Genomic DNA, 17,809 nt, shown 5'->3' with positions numbered 1-17,809 from the left:
CCGTTTTAATTACCTATTCGATTTTGATTTGAGACAAATATTTTTAAAAAATATTATTTTTTAAATTTTATAATTTTAAATTTAAGATATATAAAACATATTAAAATATTGTGATTTATTAAAAGGGAAAGTGAAACAATTTAATTAAACTGAAATTACTCAATCGGTCCCAATTTTATTAATGTAGTTAGACTGGATATTATGTTTTAAAAAAAATGAGAAGATTTTGTAAGGTTTTATAATTATTCTTAAATTAATTAAAAATAAATAATTGGAAGGAGGGAAAGATTTAAGTTGACCGGAAATGTTCTCCTTTAATTAGATTTGAAAGCGGTGCTTTGCGTGATAAACCTGTTTCCCTCCTTGAAATAGAAGCCTCCTCCTTCACTCTTTTCTTGAATTGTACAGCAGCAACATTCATGTGCTCTTCTGCACAATATAATTATTCTTCTTCAATCTTTTTTATGAAGTGAAGTTACTGTTTTCCTTTCCTTCTTCATAAGTTTTTCCTTCACATCTCTACTAGCATAAACAGAGACTACTAAACTTTTTTCAGAGAATTTTATTTATATACATTTTTTGAATTAATCCGTTTTATGGAGGCTGATTTATTGTCGGCGACGGAGGGGAGAGTGAGGCTGGTGAGGTTGATGGGTTGCGTGAAGAATTACGATTGGGGACCACCCGGGAAGGAATCTCGTGTAGCGCGCCTCTATGCTTGCAATAGTGGTGATGACTATATTGACCAGGACAAGCCTTATGCCGAATTTTGGATGGGGACTCATGATTCTGGGCCTTCCTATGTAGTAGAGAATGGATTGACTAATGGTGGTGGAGAGAGAAATAAGTTGACATTGAAGAAATGGATTGAAAACAACCCTAGTGTTCTTGGGGAAAAAGTTGTGAAGAAATGGGGTAACAACCTTCCTTTTCTCTTCAAGGTAAATTACACTTAATTTTACTCTTTTGGGGGAGTTTGAGATGTCGGCAAATTATTCTGTGGGACTAATTTCGGGGAGAATTGTTAATCAGTTTCTTCTCGTAAAATATCGTACAATGGAACAATTGAATTTATTTTTAATCTAACTTGATTCATTTCGAGTGAGTTAAAGCTCTTTATACTTGGCTTTCAGTATGGTTTGATAAGATTCTAACATGTATGGAGTTTTAGGTACTATCTGTTGCACAAGCTTTGTCCATACAGGCCCATCCAGACAAGGATTTGGCGTCTCGTCTGCATAGTGAGCTCCCAGATGTTTATAAGGATGACAATCACAAACCGGAGATGGCATTGGCGTTGACGGAATTTGAGGCATTATGTGGATTTATAAGTCTAGAGGTACTCAAAATCTATGTGGTTTCTTAGGTGTAGTTAATTTTTTTTGAATTATGTTAGGCTTCGTAATCCAGGACGTTTGAGGCGTGCCCATGAATTTACAATACCTTTAAAATAGAGTTCACTTGTTTTGGTAGATTAATGTAATAATTGGGTTGCATTCTAGAGGTAGAGTTGTAAGAGTATTTGCTGAAAAAGTGGCGTAGTTACATATGTTTCTGGTTTTTCCATCCATATTTTGTTAGACTGCAAGCCTATAGAAGCTCATTCTGAACCTCAAGCTTATCGTAGTGTAAACATAACAATGCGTGCAGAAGAATGGTGTTAGATATTTAGGTGGTTGATTCACTTTCGAATCTGCCTCTTAGCTTGAGATGAAAAATGAACTTAGAATTCAATGACTATTTGTAAAAGGAACAGATGTGTTCAAGATTTTAACAATTACTTATGGAATTCTTATAGGAGCTTAAGTTGATTGTTCAAACTGTGCCCGAGATTGTCGAATTGGTTGGTACTGCACGCGCAGAGCAGGTATTGGAATTGAATGAGGACGGTGGGAAGGAAAAAGGTAAATTAGTGCTACAATCAGTATTTACTGAGCTGATGTCAGCCGACAAGGATGTGGTTGCTGAAGTGATAGCCAAGCTGATTAGTCGCCTACACGTTAAAAATCAGGTAAAGTCAAAAGTAGTCCCTGATCAGATAGAAGTTAAAATGTATTAGTTTTATCCTAGTACTAGTTGTAAGTATCCTTTTTGTACTAAAGCATGGTGGACATTTATTCATGTGGAGTAATTCTTTGTGGTTTTGGAAAACTATGCTCTTCATTCTCTTGGTAAACATTTTTCAGCTAAAAACTCCCTTTTCCTACTCATCTTTAAACACACGGACTTACTTGCATAAAGAGTTCGGTACTGGAAGAAGTGAGGTTTGAGAATATCATCAAAATTATTTTTATCCAACAGTTCAATTCCCATCTAAGTAGATTTTGTAGTTCATCCCCTACTTTTTGTGTTGTGCCTATTTTCTCTCAAAAGGACACTTCTCCTTTCAATTGATGCTTTGAGGAAATTGGATACCAAATTAAAATATCGATTCACGATTCAGAAACATGAGCATCTCAGATAATGCATTTTCAAGAACCTAAATGATGGATAGACCAAATTCCTATTGAATGAATGGGGATTAAGCACCAAAAAGAAGGAAAAGATAAACAGGAGTAAAAAAAATATAAAAGCTGAGACTTCCTCTCTGGTGAAGATTAAGAGTTCCTTCCTCTTTATCTTTTTGAGAAAACATGATCAAGGAAAGACAGGAGTGGATGTGGGAAAAAGTAGAGTATAGAACCAGCTTAAAATAATACTTATAATAAAGAAAGATCGAGAAACAACAGAAGAAAACATTTTCAGAAGAGTTGAGTTGAATTGACTATGATGAATCGACCTTTATTAGCTGGCTTTAGTCATGTTTCAATTTTTGAAATGTTCTTTTTATCAGTGTTATAGATTTAGATGGATGGGCTACTGGTGGTGGTATAAAGATTTTATTACTTTGAATATGGGAATTTATGGATTTTAATACAACATCTGATCTACTTCATCAAAAAGATATCATCTGATCTATTTGTGCCCTCTTAATGCCCCACAAGAAAAAAGAAGAGAATAACTCCTTTACTCTCACATTAACTGTAAATAGGGCCAGCCGAAATTTGAATTTAGGGTAACCAACAACCTACATCAAATTGTATTTCTCGTTCAATTTCCACTGAGGTGATAATCTGTTTGGTTTGATTGGCATCTTAGTTGCTTATTATATTATCCCTACTTGATGATTTAGTTTTACTTTGATTTCTTCTTTATTATGTATGAAATGAAATGTCTAGAAACTGACGTCTCATTCAGGAAAGTGAAATATGATGGGGCTGAACTGCGCTTAAACCAATCTTGGTCATTGCCATTTATTTATGATATTTCATCCTTCATGTTGTAGGCAAGGGAGCTGACAGAGAAAGAACAAGTAGTGCTGAGACTTGAGAAGCAGTATCCAGCTGATATTGGTGTCTTGGCTTCATTCTTGTTAAATTATGTGAAGCTCAATCCTGGTGAAGCTTTATATTTAGGAGCAAATGAACCTCATGCTTATATATATGGTGATTGTGTTGAATGCATGGCAACATCAGACAACGTGGTACGTGCTGGCCTAACTCCAAAGAACCGAGATGTTAAAACTCTATGCTCAATGCTCACTTACATACAGGTACTGTTATAGACACCACTAGGGTTATTCTTAAAAGAAAAAAATGGTCAAATTTGTCCTTGTAATATTTTAAATTGAGCAACTTTGCCCTTCATTAGACTTTTGGTTTAATATTATCCATGCTGTCAGTAAAAACTTTTCTTTTGCCCCTTGACACCTAACGGAGCTCCAACCTGAGGATATTTTCAACCTATAATCAAAAGTACAAAGGTAAAATTGGACCTTTTTTTCAAAATATTTAGACACGTCTCCACACCCATTTTACATCTGGAGCTCTGTTAATGGCAAGGCAAAATATGAGACGATTTGTTAATGACAAGGGTATGAATGGATCAAAAGTGAAAAGGAAGGCATATTGAACTATTTTGGATAGTACAAGGACAAATATGAATCTTTTCCCTTCTTCAAAATTATATTTCGTGATTGGAGCTGAATATAACAGCAACCTTGTATGTGCTTCAAAAAATTGGAGGTTGAATATACTAGGAAAGATTTGCATTATTCTGACATCTAGTTACTTCCATCAAGAATGTTTTAAGGTGTTTAAGTTACTTGTCTGTTCAATTGATGTGTACATTCCTAAACTAGTAATGCTCCTGGAACTTGGTCAACAATCATCAGAATATTACCTGGTCCGAACACCATCGTTATTTAAAAAAAGAGAAAAATTGTCAGAACATCTCCTTGTATATCCTATTATTAGTTTTATTGGGCTATGCCATTCTATTGGCTGTGCAGGCAGAGGCTAATATTTAGCAAGATTCCTTTAAGTGCAATTAACATGACATTGGGTCTCCGTTTATATCTAAATTTTATCTGTTCTTGTTGCAGGGTTTTCCTGAAATTCTGCAGGGTACTACAGTAAATCCTCATGTTGTGAGGTACATTCCTCCTTTTGATGAATTTGAGGTCGATCGCTGTATTCTTCCCGAACAATCAACTGCTGAATTTCCTTCTATTCCTGGTCCATCCATTTTTATGGTCGTGGAGGGAGAGGGAACAGTGACCACATCATCTAATGAGATTATCCATGAAGGTGATGTCTTTTTTGCACCTGCAAATACCAGCATTTCTGTTTCAACATCTTCTGGTTTGCACTTGTATAGAACAGGAGTAAACAGCAGGGTTTTCAAGGAGTGAGAGTTGTGTACGTATGCTAGTACATATAATTGTTCATTAAGGTTCCTCTATACGAAAGTTGGCTAATCCAACCTTGTAATATTAGTGTTTGCATTCCATGTCCATGCCATTTCTGTAAATCAAGTTATACAAAATAAATGACTATTGATATAGTTGCCTCATTGTACCAGTCTAGTGGTTCACAATCTAGGTGTATATGTGGGAAAAACTTCAAACAATAAGGTAAATTAGCGGGAGGGGTATGTGGTTTAGGATTTAGGGTTTATGTTCAGATTTTGTAAGAAACTTGTAAATATTTTTAGTTGTGCTTTTAATCTAAACATAAGCATAAACAGCATTGAATAATTCCCAACAAAAAAAAAGAAAAAAAGAAAAAAAGAAAACAGAAAACAGATTGGAGCAGACAGTACAGTAACTACATGGTATCATTTTAATCTTTTGGGCTGTCAACTATTGTCTATTTGAAATTTTTTCCAATGGTTGTATTTGTTTGAACTTTTCATAATATCTCAGCTTGAATTGAAAGCTAAATATAATTAATTCATCTAAATCAGCGTCAATAGTCAAGAAGTACTTCTGTCCCACATATTAAATAATTATACATAGCAAAAAATTATGTATTTATGGTTATACAACAACAAAGAAGGAAATAAGTTAAAATATAGTTGTCAATATGTCTTTCCAACCATATTACATAGTACTCCCTCCGTCCCCATCGCATAGGATCCTAATAAAAATAGTTATCTCATATTATTTGATTACTTACTAAATTAGGATATTTAATTTTTTTTATTTTTATTTTACCCCTACAATTAATATGACCTTTTGAATGCGAACAATCCTCTGTATTAGCTATTCTTGTGCTTTATGTATATTTTTCTAACTTATTTTTATGTGCATTGATATAAACAAAAGACAAAATAGTAAAATTGATCAATTCATTAATAATTTTTGAATCACCATGTAAAATAAAAAGTGCACATCTAATATGGAACAGAGAGTAAATATGGCGTATATCGACTGATTCAACGATCCTGTAATAACATGCAACATAGTAGTAAATGTTGTGCATAAGCTCATGACAGGGCAAGATGAAGATCCGAAAAAAGGTTAAACACAGATCGCCAACTTCACCTTGGCATGCTTTCATCGCCCCGTCTTGACTTCAACGTAGACAAGAAGTTGTATCATGGCCCCCTCCAATAAAATAAATATTTGATTGATTCAGGAAATCAAACCCTTCTTGGAATTAGAACCCATTGAGGGGCCTCAACATTTTAACAGGTCAAATCCTGATTTTCCTATCGGTCTTACCTCTTTTTTCAATGATATAGACGAATTTCATACTACTCCCTCTTTGTGGCGTAATTTATTGGTATTATACATAAATATGATTCTTAATTTTATTTAAACTAGCAACTATGATCTCTAACTTTATTAATGCACAAGTAGACACATTAACTATTCAAAACTTCAACAAATAGATACATTCGTGCTACATGACATTCTATATGACAATTTTGCGTTCTACGTGACGTCCTCCCTGTATTGTGCCACGTGGGACGTGTGTGTCTACTTGTTCAATTTTATACAAGTTTAAATGTCTACTTATGCACATTCAAAGTTGGAGGACATAAATGTGAAATGAGATATTTTAAGCCCTCAAGTTTCAAAAAAACTTATAGTTACATAAATGTTATGATATGTCTAAGAACACAAATTTTAAATTTTTTTTCATTTTAAATTTTGTGTCAAGTTAATTTACATTGCATCCATTGGAATGAGTGAAATAAGCACATTATATTCACTAAAGTTTTCGACATGCCAATCTTCCAACTGGAAAAAAAAATGCACAAAAGTTTCAGAAGCTTCTTATATATCCATAAACTTTATTAACCTTTACTTGTCTCTTAACTTTTTCAATTTGTTGGTAAATACGACATACAATATTGATAAGCCTTCCCACTAAAATATAATAGTGGACAGGGCATATAACACTATCAAAGTTCAGTTTAAAATAATAATCCTGTTTTAAAACCAGAAAATTCTTATAGGGTGCAAGGAAGAAAAATTCCTTTGATTTCGCGGTACAAAATGTAATCTTTAAATAGTTTTGGACAATCTCTACCTTATAATCTAGTAGTTAGGATTGAGTTACTTTCAAAGTCTATTTTTCTTAACATGGTGTTGGAGTAGCGCTCCAAATGTCTAGTTTTGTAGGTGTAGGGAAGTTTTGAATAATTTTAACTTGATCAACTAACTTTTATGGTCGAGTACGTCCAATGAAATTGTATTCTTCCATTTAAGAAAAGTAAAAGGAATTATATTCTTCCAACCACCAGTTGCCTAGTCTGCTATTGATTGATCAACACAATTTTCACTATTGAAACACTTCTCTTTGTGAGAGTAAGAATCTCAAATCACTAATTATGAACATCCTGATTAAGTTTCTTGCACTTTTGTTCTTCTTTCATCCACCTTGTTTAGCTAAACATACCAAGTTCATCAGTGACTATGCTGCTTTGCTGGCATTTAAATCGAGCCTTCGATTGGAACCTCACAACATTTTGTCCACAAATTGGAGCTCAGATACAGACTTCTGCAGCTGGTATGGAGTTTCATGCTTGCACCAGAGAGTTGTAGCTTTACAACTTCCCAATTTGGCCATTCAAGGCAGAGTTTCTTCAGAACTTGCCAATTTGACTCAACTTGCTGTTCTTGACCTTAGTAGCAATGACTTGAATGGCAATTTGCCTAGTGAATTGGGCTTCTTGCAACAACTGAGGCTTCTTAATGTGACTCGGAATTCTCTTGATGGAACCATTCCTCCAAACATAAGCCGTTGTCGTTTACTGCAACAACTTCATTTATCAGATAACATGATCAAAGGAAGCATACCTCAAGAACTTGGCCTTTTAAGCCAACTCAGATTTTTGCGTATCAACAACAATAATCTCACAGGAAAGATTCCATCTTTATTAGGAAACTTATCAAAGCTGGAATATTTTTATCTGCATGAAAATGATTTGGAAGGTGAAATACCTGATGAAATTGGCGATCTCTCAAATTTGAGGCTCCTTTCCTTCCGTGGAAATAACTTCACTGGATCGATACCTGCTTCGATTTTCAATATTTCAAGATTGCAAATTGTAGATCTTTCCATAAATGCCTTATCAGGGGAACTTCCAAGTGATTTGGGTAATTATCTTCCTATGCTTGAACATCTTTTTCTGGACAGCAACAGGATTACGGGGAAAATCCCGGTTTCTTTATCTAATGCATCAAAGATCACTCTTCTCTTCTTCACTGAAAATGATCTGCTAGGAAATATTCCAAGTGAGTTTGGTAAGTTGCATGAACTAGTCTGGTTTGAGTTTGAATATAATCGAATTTCTGGTGCCTTTCCGTCCAGCTTATTCAATATTTCGTCGCTTGAAATCCTCAAAGCCAGGCATAATTACTTATATGGATACCTTCCACATGATCTTGGTACTTGGCTACCTAACTTGCGGGAGATTTTCCTTTCACACAACCAATTCAGTGGATATCTACCCTCTACAATATGCAATGCTTCAAAGCTTGAAAATCTTGAAGTTGCAAACAATAGTTTTACCGGACCGATTCCCATGATGTTAGGTAACCTGGTGGACCTTATAACTCTCAATCTGCAACATAATCTATTGGAAAACAAGCCTGGAGCCACAAAACTTGACTTCTTGAATTCATTGGTAACTAGCAGGAATCTGGTGTACCTGATTCTTGAATCTAATCCTTTGAATGGAATTTTTCCGGAATCAATAGGAAATTTATCAAGCAATATCAGGGTCCTTGATGCAGCAGACTCTGGTATCAGAGGCAATATGCCTACAAGCCTTGGAAACTTAAGTAGCTTGATTTACCTGGGATTAGCAAGTAATAACCTTGTCGGCAATGTGCCCCCCTCATTTATTGGCCTGCAAAACCTGGAAAGGCTGTATCTTACTGGAAATAAATTAGAAGGGCCTTTTCCAGCTGAACTGTGCAGCATAGGAAGATTAGGCCTACTGCATTTGGGAGAAAACAGACTGTCAGGAGCAGTACCCCCATGTATCGGAAATCTGACTGAATTAAGAGAAATGTCAATTGCTGCCAACAAGTTCAGCTCAAAGTTACCTTCAAGTTTCTGGAGATTAGTAAAGCTTGATCGTCTGAACTTATCGAGAAACCTGCTGCATGGTTTCTTCCCTTCTGATGTGGGAACCCTGAAAGCGATGAACATCATGGACCTCTCTTTCAATAAGTTTTTTGGTGAAATACCAAATTCCACAGGGTCCCTTCAATATCTAGTCTCACTAGATATGTCAAGAAATGCATTCCAAGGTCCCATACCGGACACATTTAGCAATCTACTAGTTCTTGAGTATCTGGATTTGTCTACTAATGCTTTATCAGGCGTGATTCCCAAATCTCTCGAGCTATTGCGAGATCTCAAATATCTCAATGTTTCTTTCAACAACTTGCAAGGACAAGTTCCAAAGAAAGGGGTATTTGCAAATATTAATTATCGGTTCTTGATGGGAAATCCAAGACTTTGTGGAGCACCTGACTTGTATATTCTTTTATGTCCAGCTCAAGGCAGAAAGAAAACAAGGAAAATGTCCCTTATCCTTAGAACAACAGTACCTGTTGCTGCAACATTTCTGATATTGGTCGCGTTGTTTTTCACATGGATGATTTGGTCAAGAAGAAAACATGTGGTCGGAAACAATGAATCGGATTACCCCCCTAGAATGGGACATCAGAAAATCACTTATTATGAGCTTCTCCAAGCTACAGAAAATTTCAGTCAGTCCAACCTAGTAGGAAGTGGAAGTTCCGGTACAGTCTACAAAGGTACATTTTCTGGCGGTACTGTCTTTGCAATCAAAGTTTTCGATATGGAATGGCAAGGGGGTTTAAGAAATTTTGATTCAGAATGTGAAATTTTGAGCAATGTAAGACACAGGAACTTGGTCAAGATAGTATCGACTTGCTCAAATTTGGATTTAATAGCGATTGTACTGGAGTACATGCCTAATGGAAGCTTGGACAAGAGATTGTACTCCGATGAAGGTTGCTTGACTCTGATTGAAAGGCTCAATATACTGATCGACGTAGCACTGGCCATGGAGTATCTTCATCATGATTATACAGTGCCTATTGTGCACTGTGATCTGAAGCCAGCTAACGTGCTTCTTGATCAGGATCTGACTGCTCATGTTGCAGATTTTGGAATTGCAAAAATGTTGTCACAAGAAGGAAATATGGCTCAAACCAAGACTCTCGGAACTATTGGTTATATTGCTCCAGGTATGATAATGTCTTGAACTGCAGGTGTCCTATGCTAGTTACCTTTTTCCTTTATGTCTACCATAACTTTGATTTTCATCCCCTCTGTAATAATAGATTTCTCATGCGAAATTCACATAGTCAAGACACTTCTACTTTTATGACAGTCGCAGTGCAACATTTTGTACTGTAACATGGGTAGCTACACATTTTGAGTCCCAAAAAACTCAAAGTTATTGCTGCACGAATCGTGGTTAGAAAAATTTCCAATTATTTCTTCTTGGCATATATCTATCACATTTTAATTGGGAGTTTATTGCAACAGAATACGGTTTAGACGGGCAAATTTCCACCAGCAGTGATGTTTATAGCTTTGGGATTTTGTTGCTTGAGACATTCACAAGAAAGAAGCCTACTGAAGACATGTTTAGCGGAGACTTAAGCTTGCATAAATGGATATCTCTCTCCTTTCCTGATGCTGTACTGGACATTCTAGACGCGAACCTTGTTAGTGGCCTTGGCTTTACAAGAGATACAATTGATGAAAACCAAAGCCAAATCAAACAGTTGCTGATTTTGATAATAAATGTTGCATTCCTGTGTTTGAAAGAGTTAGCGGAGGAAAGGATAAACATGAGAGAGGTTGTGGAGCAGCTAAAGAAGATAAGAGCTGAATTAACTCATTCTCATACAAAATATGAGGAGGAGGATTGATGCAGCAACAAGCAGATTCAGTTTTTCGATATCCTGCATATGCATATACTATGTATATTTTCCACCTTTTATGGCCTGTCAAAACATCTCTTCTTTCTTTCAAATATATATTTTTCCTTGTTGGCTTATATGAATCCACAAGTAAAGACACCAGGTCCCTTGACAAAATTATGAAGAGTAAAGATCAGAAAACTTAAAAGTAATGAACAAGAATGTTTACATCGAAACCTCCTTACTCAAGAGAGGAGAAAACCACAACTTGTGTCACAAGATTTCTCAACAACTTCCACTATCTTCGAGCAGCTTGTGACTACAAACACGATAATCACAAAAGGATTAAACTCTTAACTCTACAACTTGTAACACCTCTATTACAAGATAAACTAAGCAATAACTCTATTGCTCACTATATTAACTACCTCTAGTTTACATAGACTTCAATCAAATACACCACAGCTAAGCCATGAACTCAACCTCGCTACACTACAATTGAAATGATCTATGTTCCTTTAGAGTTTTAATGATAGATCTTACAATGTATGAATACACAATACAACTTTCAATGAACAACTCAAGACTTTCTGCTAATCACTCGATCAGGTCCCTTGATGTTCATGAGAGATTGTTACTTCTTCAGAGCATAGTCTTTTGCTTTGAATAGTCTTTATTGCAAAAATTAGATTGTTTCTTGTCAAAGTGTCCAATATAGGATGGACAAAATCAACCTAATAATTAAGCTCCCATTGGTTGTGAGCTCCGCGTCTAAGTTGTCGTGCCCACCTACCACAACAGGTGTGACAGCTTTACAACTACCTTCCATTGACTCGTCCTAGACGACCATCACTTTTGGGATTAGGCCTTTACTAGATCTCATAATTTGATAAATCAGCAAAACTTCAAAATATAACACCATATATGTTAATATGATATAGTCGATACGTTTTTAAAAAAGTCAAATTCATAATTCTCTATTATACGAGTATATATAAGTAGAAGTTGAATAAACTATCGATATGGACTTACTATACTATAAAATACCAAAATCGAATAGTGAAATTTCAAATATGTGAAGCATACCAAACATCTCCGAAGGGGAGCTTTGGAGTAACTGGTAAAGTTATTGCCATGTGACCAGGAGGTCACAGGTTCAAGCATTGAAAACAGCCTCTGGCAGAAATGCAAAGTAAGGCTGCGTACAATAGACCCTTGTGGTCGGGCCCTTCCCCGGACCCTGCACATAGCGGGAGCTTTAGTGCACCGGGCTGCCCTTATACCATAACATCCCCATGACCTCACCCTTACAGGGACCCCGGACTAACTCTTCTCTTTAATTTGTGCCATTGCTAGGGGTGTCAAAATGAGCCCAAATGTAGGTTACCCGTCCAATCCACCCAAACTTTTATAAATTAGGCTCAAGATAATTTGAATTGGTTTAATCTCAACTCATTCAAGCCTTAATTCATTTTAAAAGAATTTTCAATTGAGTCCAATTTATTCTTTAATTTCAACCCACTTTAAGACTCTTTATTTGCATTGGTGTAACGTATGTTCTTATATTAAATGTATGAACTACTATCTGTTTTATATCTTCTAGGATTTATCTATCAATTTGTAACTATTTTTTTTATTTTCTTACGTTGGTATTCAAATTGTGGTTATAAAAAATAAATAATAATATATTTAAATTACTGAAATTAAGCCGATCAAATTAGACGGGTCATGACCCAGCCCAAGTTTCAACCCATTTGAACCCAAAATAAAATTTAGGATTATGACGCAACCCAATCTCTTTTTCAACCAGTTTTGATATTTCCAATTTCAACTATAACCCTCACATTTGACAGCCTACCCATTGCCCATAAGCAAGAGCCATGAAAACCCCAAACCGAAAATTCGCAATGAACACCAAATAAAGCCTTCTCCAATGGCGTCACATATGGCAAACTATCAATTCCCTCTAAGACCACCAAGAAAGTTACATTCTTGTCATGTTCAGAGCTGCAGCTTCAACAATCAAGGACCAGCTCAACACTCAACTGGGTTACAGTTTATTTGCAGGAAGAAGCTTCTTAGTGATCTCAGCACATGGGGCATTGGAGGCCCTTGTAATTACTTCGTTCAAGTCTTTAACCAAACCCAACTTGTTTCGGCTGTCAGGTTCCATTTCTTTATCCCACAAGATTGAATCATAATTGATTGATTGACTCGTAGTTTAAGATCCTAATTATACAATGCAGGTATTGTAATGAGCAATCTATGAGATTTATGATCTTGGGTAAAGGCTCAAATTGTCTGTTTGATGACATGGGTTTTGATGGTTGCGTAATTCTCAATCGAATTGACTTCTTGGAGAAGATTGAATCTGGAGTATACCGGGTCGGAAGTGGGTACCCATTTAATCGCTTGGGAGTTGTGTCTGCAAATGAAGGGTTTTCGGGGCTTGAATTTGCTGCTGGTGTTCCTGGAACGGTTGGTGGAGCTGCTTACATGAATGCCGGAGCAAATGGGCAGGTAAATTAGCATATGAAGAAATAAAACTTAAAATAGATGTGAGATTTTTAGTTTCTTTATGTAGTTGTTGTTCTTTTTCTGCATGCTTTGTATCAGCTTTCCCTATTAGTTGTTGTGTTTTCTTGATTGTCATATTTCCTTATTCATAACTATTTTGATTTGATGTTACTTGAGCCGAGGTAACCTCCTCAGACTGCACTTGTGATATTACACTGGTTGTTGTAGTTATTGTTTCAAAGACTTGGTGTTGAGATGATTTTGTGCAATTCGATGTCTACTACTGCCTTCACTTCTAATACTACTAAATGATATTGAGAGTGCAACCTTCTTCTTCTTTTTGGCATTGATTATAAAAGGAAACAGCTGCTGCTATTGATAGCATAGATATCATCACAAATGAAGGCGAATCTAGGATGCTGAAAAGAAGAGCGCTAAATTTTGGCTATAGATCATCACCATTTCAAGAAATGAGAGACTTGGGATCCATTACTGCAGTTACATTCCGGCTAAAGTTCTCCAAAACTGCACGAGAAATGCAGCAAGCATACTTGGCTAGGTAACTGTTTCTAATGTGATGTTCTTATTTTGAAACATGCTACTTTCAACCACAATAAAGATTGTTTCTTTGCAGAAAATGGAGGACACAACCTTTGGGGGAGAGAAGTGCTGGTTCAGTTTTCCGAAATCCATCTTCCATGGGTGTTTCTGCTGCAGAATTGATAGAGAAAACTGGGTTGAAAGGGTTGAGAGTTGGTGGAGCCATGGTCTCAAACAAGCATGCCAACTTTTTCATAAATTGTGGCTCTGCAACTTCTCAAGACATGCTTGAGCTCATAGGATTAGTCAAGGATGCAGTAAATCAAAAGTTTGGAGTGGAACTAAAGGAAGAAATATTGTGCATTCATCCATCTTAGAAACAAGTTATTGAAACAGGTAATCTTTTCATTGACTGAAAACCTTTACACTGTGCTGATAAGTCACACGCTGGCTGATCATTTACGGATAACATAAGAAGGCCTAAAACATCGGTTAATGAATCCTATGCTCTCTCTTTTCTGGGCTACTAGTTAGAGCTTTGGTGATGCAGTGAGTAAGAATTCCAACAGGGCAAAACAGCAAGCACAGAGACACAGAATGGCGGGTTTCAATATCATTCTGCAATCCATCATGATAAACCTGCCTGTTTCAAGTGAAATACTCTAGTTAGATGTCTAACAGTGGCATCCTCCTCTTATTGTCCCAAAAAGTAAGCAAAAGGGGCATAGCCCAACAAAGATAAGACGCCTAGAGATTGACCTTGCAGCAAAAAGATCCATGGCCAACAGATGAATCCATGCAGAAGCTAACGTTACTTCATTGGAGAACATCTTAGCTATACCAGACAGCTGAATGAAAGGAAGTGTTAAGATCCCAACCATGCAATTTGTACAAATTATTATGTGGTTGAACACAGACCTCTGGAAGCCAGTATTTACTAGCAAACATCAGCCGAATTGTATCTGGTGTCCAGGAGAGGTATAATAGATATGCGTATAGAAGTCCAAGCACAATGTAGGGTATGCTGCTTTTCATCGCTTTTCTGGTCTGCATTTGAAATTATGTTCAGTTGCAACTTCTCTTTGAAATAAAGCAATGACTTGCATCTTTTTCCAAAATCAGCATGTTATAATTAAATAACAAACCCAAGCACTGAATGGAAATCATATACATTAGACAAGGACTGAAGTAGTGCCCCAATAGTTCTACTTTGTCTGCAGCTGGTTAAGTGTTTAATTTAAGGCGGCCTTTTTAATTCATAATTTGAGTGCCAAGTTTGATCTCCAGTACACTGGAAAAGAGATTAAGATTGAAAGTACTTTAGAAATCTTACAAGTTCAGCTTTAGGAGCCACAACCATGACGGTATAAAACGGAAGAACTGCTGCTGTTCCCACTGTGAAAGCAGTAGATGCAACTTCTGAACTTGGCAACCCTGCAAAAGAATATAGGAACTTAATAAAAGCTTGACCAATGGTAAAAGTCTGCCAAAACTGTACAAAAGGGTCAAGGAAGATTACCTATAGCAAGTTAAACTCAAACAGTGCACAAAGCACCATTGAAACTTCAGTACTTTACATTCATTAAAACTAATGACATAATATTAGCTTTTTACACGATTTTATTCTCCAAATAAACATAAAAAAGACCACGGATGAGATTATAAAACTCAACTGCAGCAATAACTTAAGTAAGCACACATTTAAAACTACTTAGTCACGAACATTCAAAATCATAGATAATAATAGTTTGTAAGAAAGTAATTACAGCAAGCAGAAACCGTAGAGTTTTTTCTTCGTGAAAGAGTTCTTTGAAGATTTAGTTGAATAATGACTCTTGATTCTCCCAGAGAACTCCCTCCACTGCGAAGCTTGGTTCCAAATCCACCGATACGTTGACTTAAAAGGTCAGACTTCATTTCTCTAATAGCAAGAGAGAGAGTCTGCTTTCTTCGGGTATTCAGAGGGACTTTTGACACCAAGGCTGGTGCCCAGCAGTTCATCTGCAACTAAGTAATGGTTAATTTAAGGAAATGAAATTTTAGATTGGTAAAACAAAAATGACTGCCTGAAAAGCAGTTGAGTTTCGTTGTAGACTCCAACTTGTTCGATTCAATGCATTGCAAAACCTTATTTCTTTGTAGTCCTATTCCAAAAGGTGTGCTAGACCTCACATTGATCTAATACAACTTCAATTTGCTAGGCCTTAAGACACTAGCATGCCTCAAACTTCAAATATCTCCATATCTATGTAGGCTTAATAGTGAATGTGGACTCCCCTGCTCATATATTCCTAATAGTTTTCGTATCTCTAAATTGTCATCCTAAAAGAAATCCCAATTTTCTCCCCAATTCCATGGCCAGCAACTTATTGTCAGTTTTAGCACTTCTATCCAAACACCTAACTTTTTATTCATAAAATCAGCTTCTCTAAGCCAAATATCTGCGATGGTGCTTAATTCTTTTTGATTAAATTCAGGTGCCCTTCAAAGTCTTTAACACTTGCTAAAAAATTGGATATGATGCTAACTGCAATTAAAAACTAAAAATAGTTCTATCACAAAGCAATAGTTTCAGCTGATGTTTGTCAGAGTAGAACAACTCAACCAAATATCAAGAAAAGAAAAATCTCAATTTGGACACTTTGAGCAACAAAAACTACAACCAACCAAGAAATAGAAGCAGAAAAGAACGAGGCCTACCTTGAATGAGATTTGGGAGTGGCAAAAGCAAGAAGAAGACAAGTCCATACTTTATTATTGAAGTAAGAAGTGAAAGAAGGTGGCTTCATCATGTTAATGTTTTTATTTTATAGTAAAAGAGGGAGGAAGGACAATAATAATGGAGGAGAGGTAGAAGCAACAAAAAAGTTATATTAGCTTTAGAAGCAACACAAAGTTTGGTACAAATAAAGAAATGAGGTCAGCATATTCATTCATTGTCAAAAAGTAATATATTGCACTTTAATTTGTGATGAAAGATGTTAGTTGAGAATTTGCCAAATCCAACCAGACAAAGCTCTATTGGACGGAAAGTTGTCAAAGCACTTACTCCTTCGTGCGTTCACCTTTACACCTATTTACCTTTTTCATAATCTCTTGTCCTCTCATCATTCTACACCAGGCGCACATGCACATATAAATATCGGTGCCTTGTCGTCTTTGTTTTTACTTCAATCACAATTGTCTTTAACCAATATATATATATAGTTGAATTTGTAAAAGGACACCTTGAATTGATTCACGAGATAATAAAATGAATATGCAAGAAAAATTGTATATATAAGAAATAAGTTAAAACCAATTGAATGAATTTAAAAGATTAAGCAGTTGTAGTCTGTTTCGGCTTGATTCTGGTGATATCTTTAATGAAGATGACTCCGGACAAAATTGGTAAATATATAATGATATTGATAAATATTGCTAGAGAGAAATTTAAGTATTCAATAGTTAAAATACTATGATCTACAATATGATTCCACTGCTTTTATACGGACGGATTTTTATGATTTGATAGCTAATATTATTCTCTCTTAACTCACATTGAATGACGAATTAAATGACATTTAAGAATAAAAAGAGTAACGTTCGACATTGCCTTCAGGACGGTTTGGTAATGGCTGGTACCATCCGATGATCCTTCCTCCGGGTGTCCGAGCTTTGATTCGATTTTATCCCCTTTGAGATGGGCTGTATCCTCTACCTCCGATGCATAATTATTGCTTTCGTGTTCTTTCATGTGTCTGCATCGAATTTGTCCACGTGCCTTGTCCAATTTTACCTTATATAAATAGTCCCCACGCTCTCAGATCTTCTTTTTGTCCAATAAACCTTCCTTTTTTCGACGGATCTCAAATGTAAACTCCTTCGAAAAAAATGAATGTGTCCGTTCTTCAAAAGGAGACAAAGCGTCCTTTCCAGACACACGCAGTAGTGAAGTACTCCCTCCGTCTCATTTTAATGATCTAAAATAAGTGATAGATGTTAGTGTGGTTGTAAATCATTTCATTA

At 36.0% G+C, this 17,809-nt stretch overlaps 4 protein-coding genes across 8 annotated transcripts; 3 read left to right on the top strand and 1 right to left on the bottom strand.

The window, feature by feature from the left end:
* Positions 1-291: 291 nt before the first annotated feature.
* On the top strand, positions 292-4,934 carry LOC129874175 (mannose-6-phosphate isomerase 1-like). Of its 2 annotated transcripts, none has more exons than XM_055949420.1 (5): positions 292-941; positions 1,172-1,339; positions 1,799-2,011; positions 3,326-3,523; positions 4,424-4,934. In XM_055949420.1, the coding sequence occupies exons 1-5, from the start codon at positions 597-599 to the stop codon at positions 4,730-4,732; spliced, it is 1,233 nt and encodes a 410-aa protein (XP_055805395.1). In that variant the 5' UTR covers positions 292-596; the 3' UTR covers positions 4,733-4,934. The 2 variants fall into 2 exon arrangements, with proteins under 2 accessions (XP_055805395.1, XP_055805394.1); XM_055949419.1 differs by having other exon boundaries at positions 296-941; positions 3,326-3,592.
* Positions 4,935-6,939: 2,005 nt separating this feature from the next.
* LOC129875283 (probable LRR receptor-like serine/threonine-protein kinase At3g47570) lies at positions 6,940-11,129 on the top strand. The gene is made up of 2 exons (XM_055950737.1): positions 6,940-10,060; positions 10,365-11,129. The coding sequence occupies exons 1-2, from the start codon at positions 7,162-7,164 to the stop codon at positions 10,751-10,753; spliced, it is 3,288 nt and encodes a 1,095-aa protein (XP_055806712.1). The 5' UTR covers positions 6,940-7,161; the 3' UTR covers positions 10,754-11,129.
* Positions 11,130-12,556: 1,427 nt separating this feature from the next.
* LOC129873889 (uncharacterized) lies at positions 12,557-14,840 on the top strand. Of its 3 annotated transcripts, XM_055949075.1 has the most exons (5): positions 12,557-12,910; positions 12,991-13,264; positions 13,621-13,820; positions 13,896-14,197; positions 14,332-14,840. In XM_055949075.1, exons 1-4 carry the CDS (start codon positions 12,678-12,680, stop codon positions 14,176-14,178), a joined length of 990 nt encoding a protein of 329 aa, XP_055805050.1. In that variant the 5' UTR covers positions 12,557-12,677; the 3' UTR covers positions 14,179-14,197; positions 14,332-14,840. The 3 variants fall into 3 exon arrangements, with proteins under 3 accessions (XP_055805050.1, XP_055805051.1, XP_055805049.1); XM_055949076.1 differs by lacking the exon at positions 14,332-14,840 and having other exon boundaries at positions 12,557-12,905; positions 13,896-14,297; XM_055949074.1 differs by lacking the exon at positions 14,332-14,840 and having other exon boundaries at positions 13,896-14,297.
* Positions 14,186-16,645, bottom strand: LOC129873890 (protein ABA DEFICIENT 4, chloroplastic-like). 2 transcript variants are annotated; one of them, XM_055949077.1, is made up of 6 exons: positions 16,502-16,645; positions 15,568-15,808; positions 15,135-15,235; positions 14,720-14,848; positions 14,561-14,649; positions 14,186-14,444 (listed from the first exon to the last, which is right to left on the bottom strand). In XM_055949077.1, exons 1-6 carry the CDS (start codon positions 16,547-16,549, stop codon positions 14,294-14,296), a joined length of 759 nt encoding a protein of 252 aa, XP_055805052.1. In that variant the 5' UTR covers positions 16,550-16,645; the 3' UTR covers positions 14,186-14,293. The 2 variants fall into 2 exon arrangements, with proteins under 2 accessions (XP_055805052.1, XP_055805053.1); XM_055949078.1 differs by having other exon boundaries at positions 15,568-15,802; positions 16,502-16,644.
* Between the last annotated feature and the right edge of the window lie 1,164 nt (positions 16,646-17,809).

The sequence above is a fragment of the Solanum dulcamara genome, chromosome 11, assembly GCF_947179165.1.
Source record: "Solanum dulcamara chromosome 11, daSolDulc1.2, whole genome shotgun sequence".
NCBI lineage: Eukaryota > Viridiplantae > Streptophyta > Magnoliopsida > Solanales > Solanaceae > Solanum > Solanum dulcamara.
This window is presented reverse-complemented; position numbering and strand designations above follow the sequence as displayed.

Excerpts from the sequence above, each read along its gene's own strand:
- LOC129875283 (XM_055950737.1), top strand. The coding sequence starts at position 7,162 with ATGAACATCCTGATTAAGTTTCTTGCACTTTTGTTCTTCTTTCATCCA. Across the intron at positions 10,061-10,364 it reads TATTGGTTATATTGCTCCAG|AATACGGTTTAGACGGGCAA; the intron begins GTATGATAATGT and ends TTATTGCAACAG.
- LOC129873889 (XM_055949075.1), top strand. The coding sequence starts at position 12,678 with ATGGCGTCACATATGGCAAACTATCAATTCCCTCTAAGACCACCAAGA. Across the intron at positions 12,911-12,990 it reads CAACTTGTTTCGGCTGTCAG|GTATTGTAATGAGCAATCTA; the intron begins GTTCCATTTCTT and ends TATACAATGCAG. Across the intron at positions 13,265-13,620 it reads ATGCCGGAGCAAATGGGCAG|GAAACAGCTGCTGCTATTGA; the intron begins GTAAATTAGCAT and ends TGATTATAAAAG.
- LOC129874175 (XM_055949419.1), top strand. The coding sequence starts at position 597 with ATGGAGGCTGATTTATTGTCGGCGACGGAGGGGAGAGTGAGGCTGGTG. Across the intron at positions 942-1,171 it reads ACCTTCCTTTTCTCTTCAAG|GTACTATCTGTTGCACAAGC; the intron begins GTAAATTACACT and ends ATGGAGTTTTAG. Across the intron at positions 2,012-3,325 it reads GCCTACACGTTAAAAATCAG|GCAAGGGAGCTGACAGAGAA; the intron begins GTAAAGTCAAAA and ends TTCATGTTGTAG.
- LOC129873890 (XM_055949077.1), bottom strand. The coding sequence starts at position 16,549 with ATGGACTTGTCTTCTTCTTGCTTTTGCCACTCCCAAATCTCATTCAAG. Across the intron at positions 15,809-16,501 it reads ACTCCCAAATCTCATTCAAG|TTGCAGATGAACTGCTGGGC; the intron begins GTAGGCCTCGTT and ends ACCATTACTTAG. Across the intron at positions 14,650-14,719 it reads GTAAATACTGGCTTCCAGAG|CTGTCTGGTATAGCTAAGAT; the intron begins GTCTGTGTTCAA and ends CCTTTCATTCAG.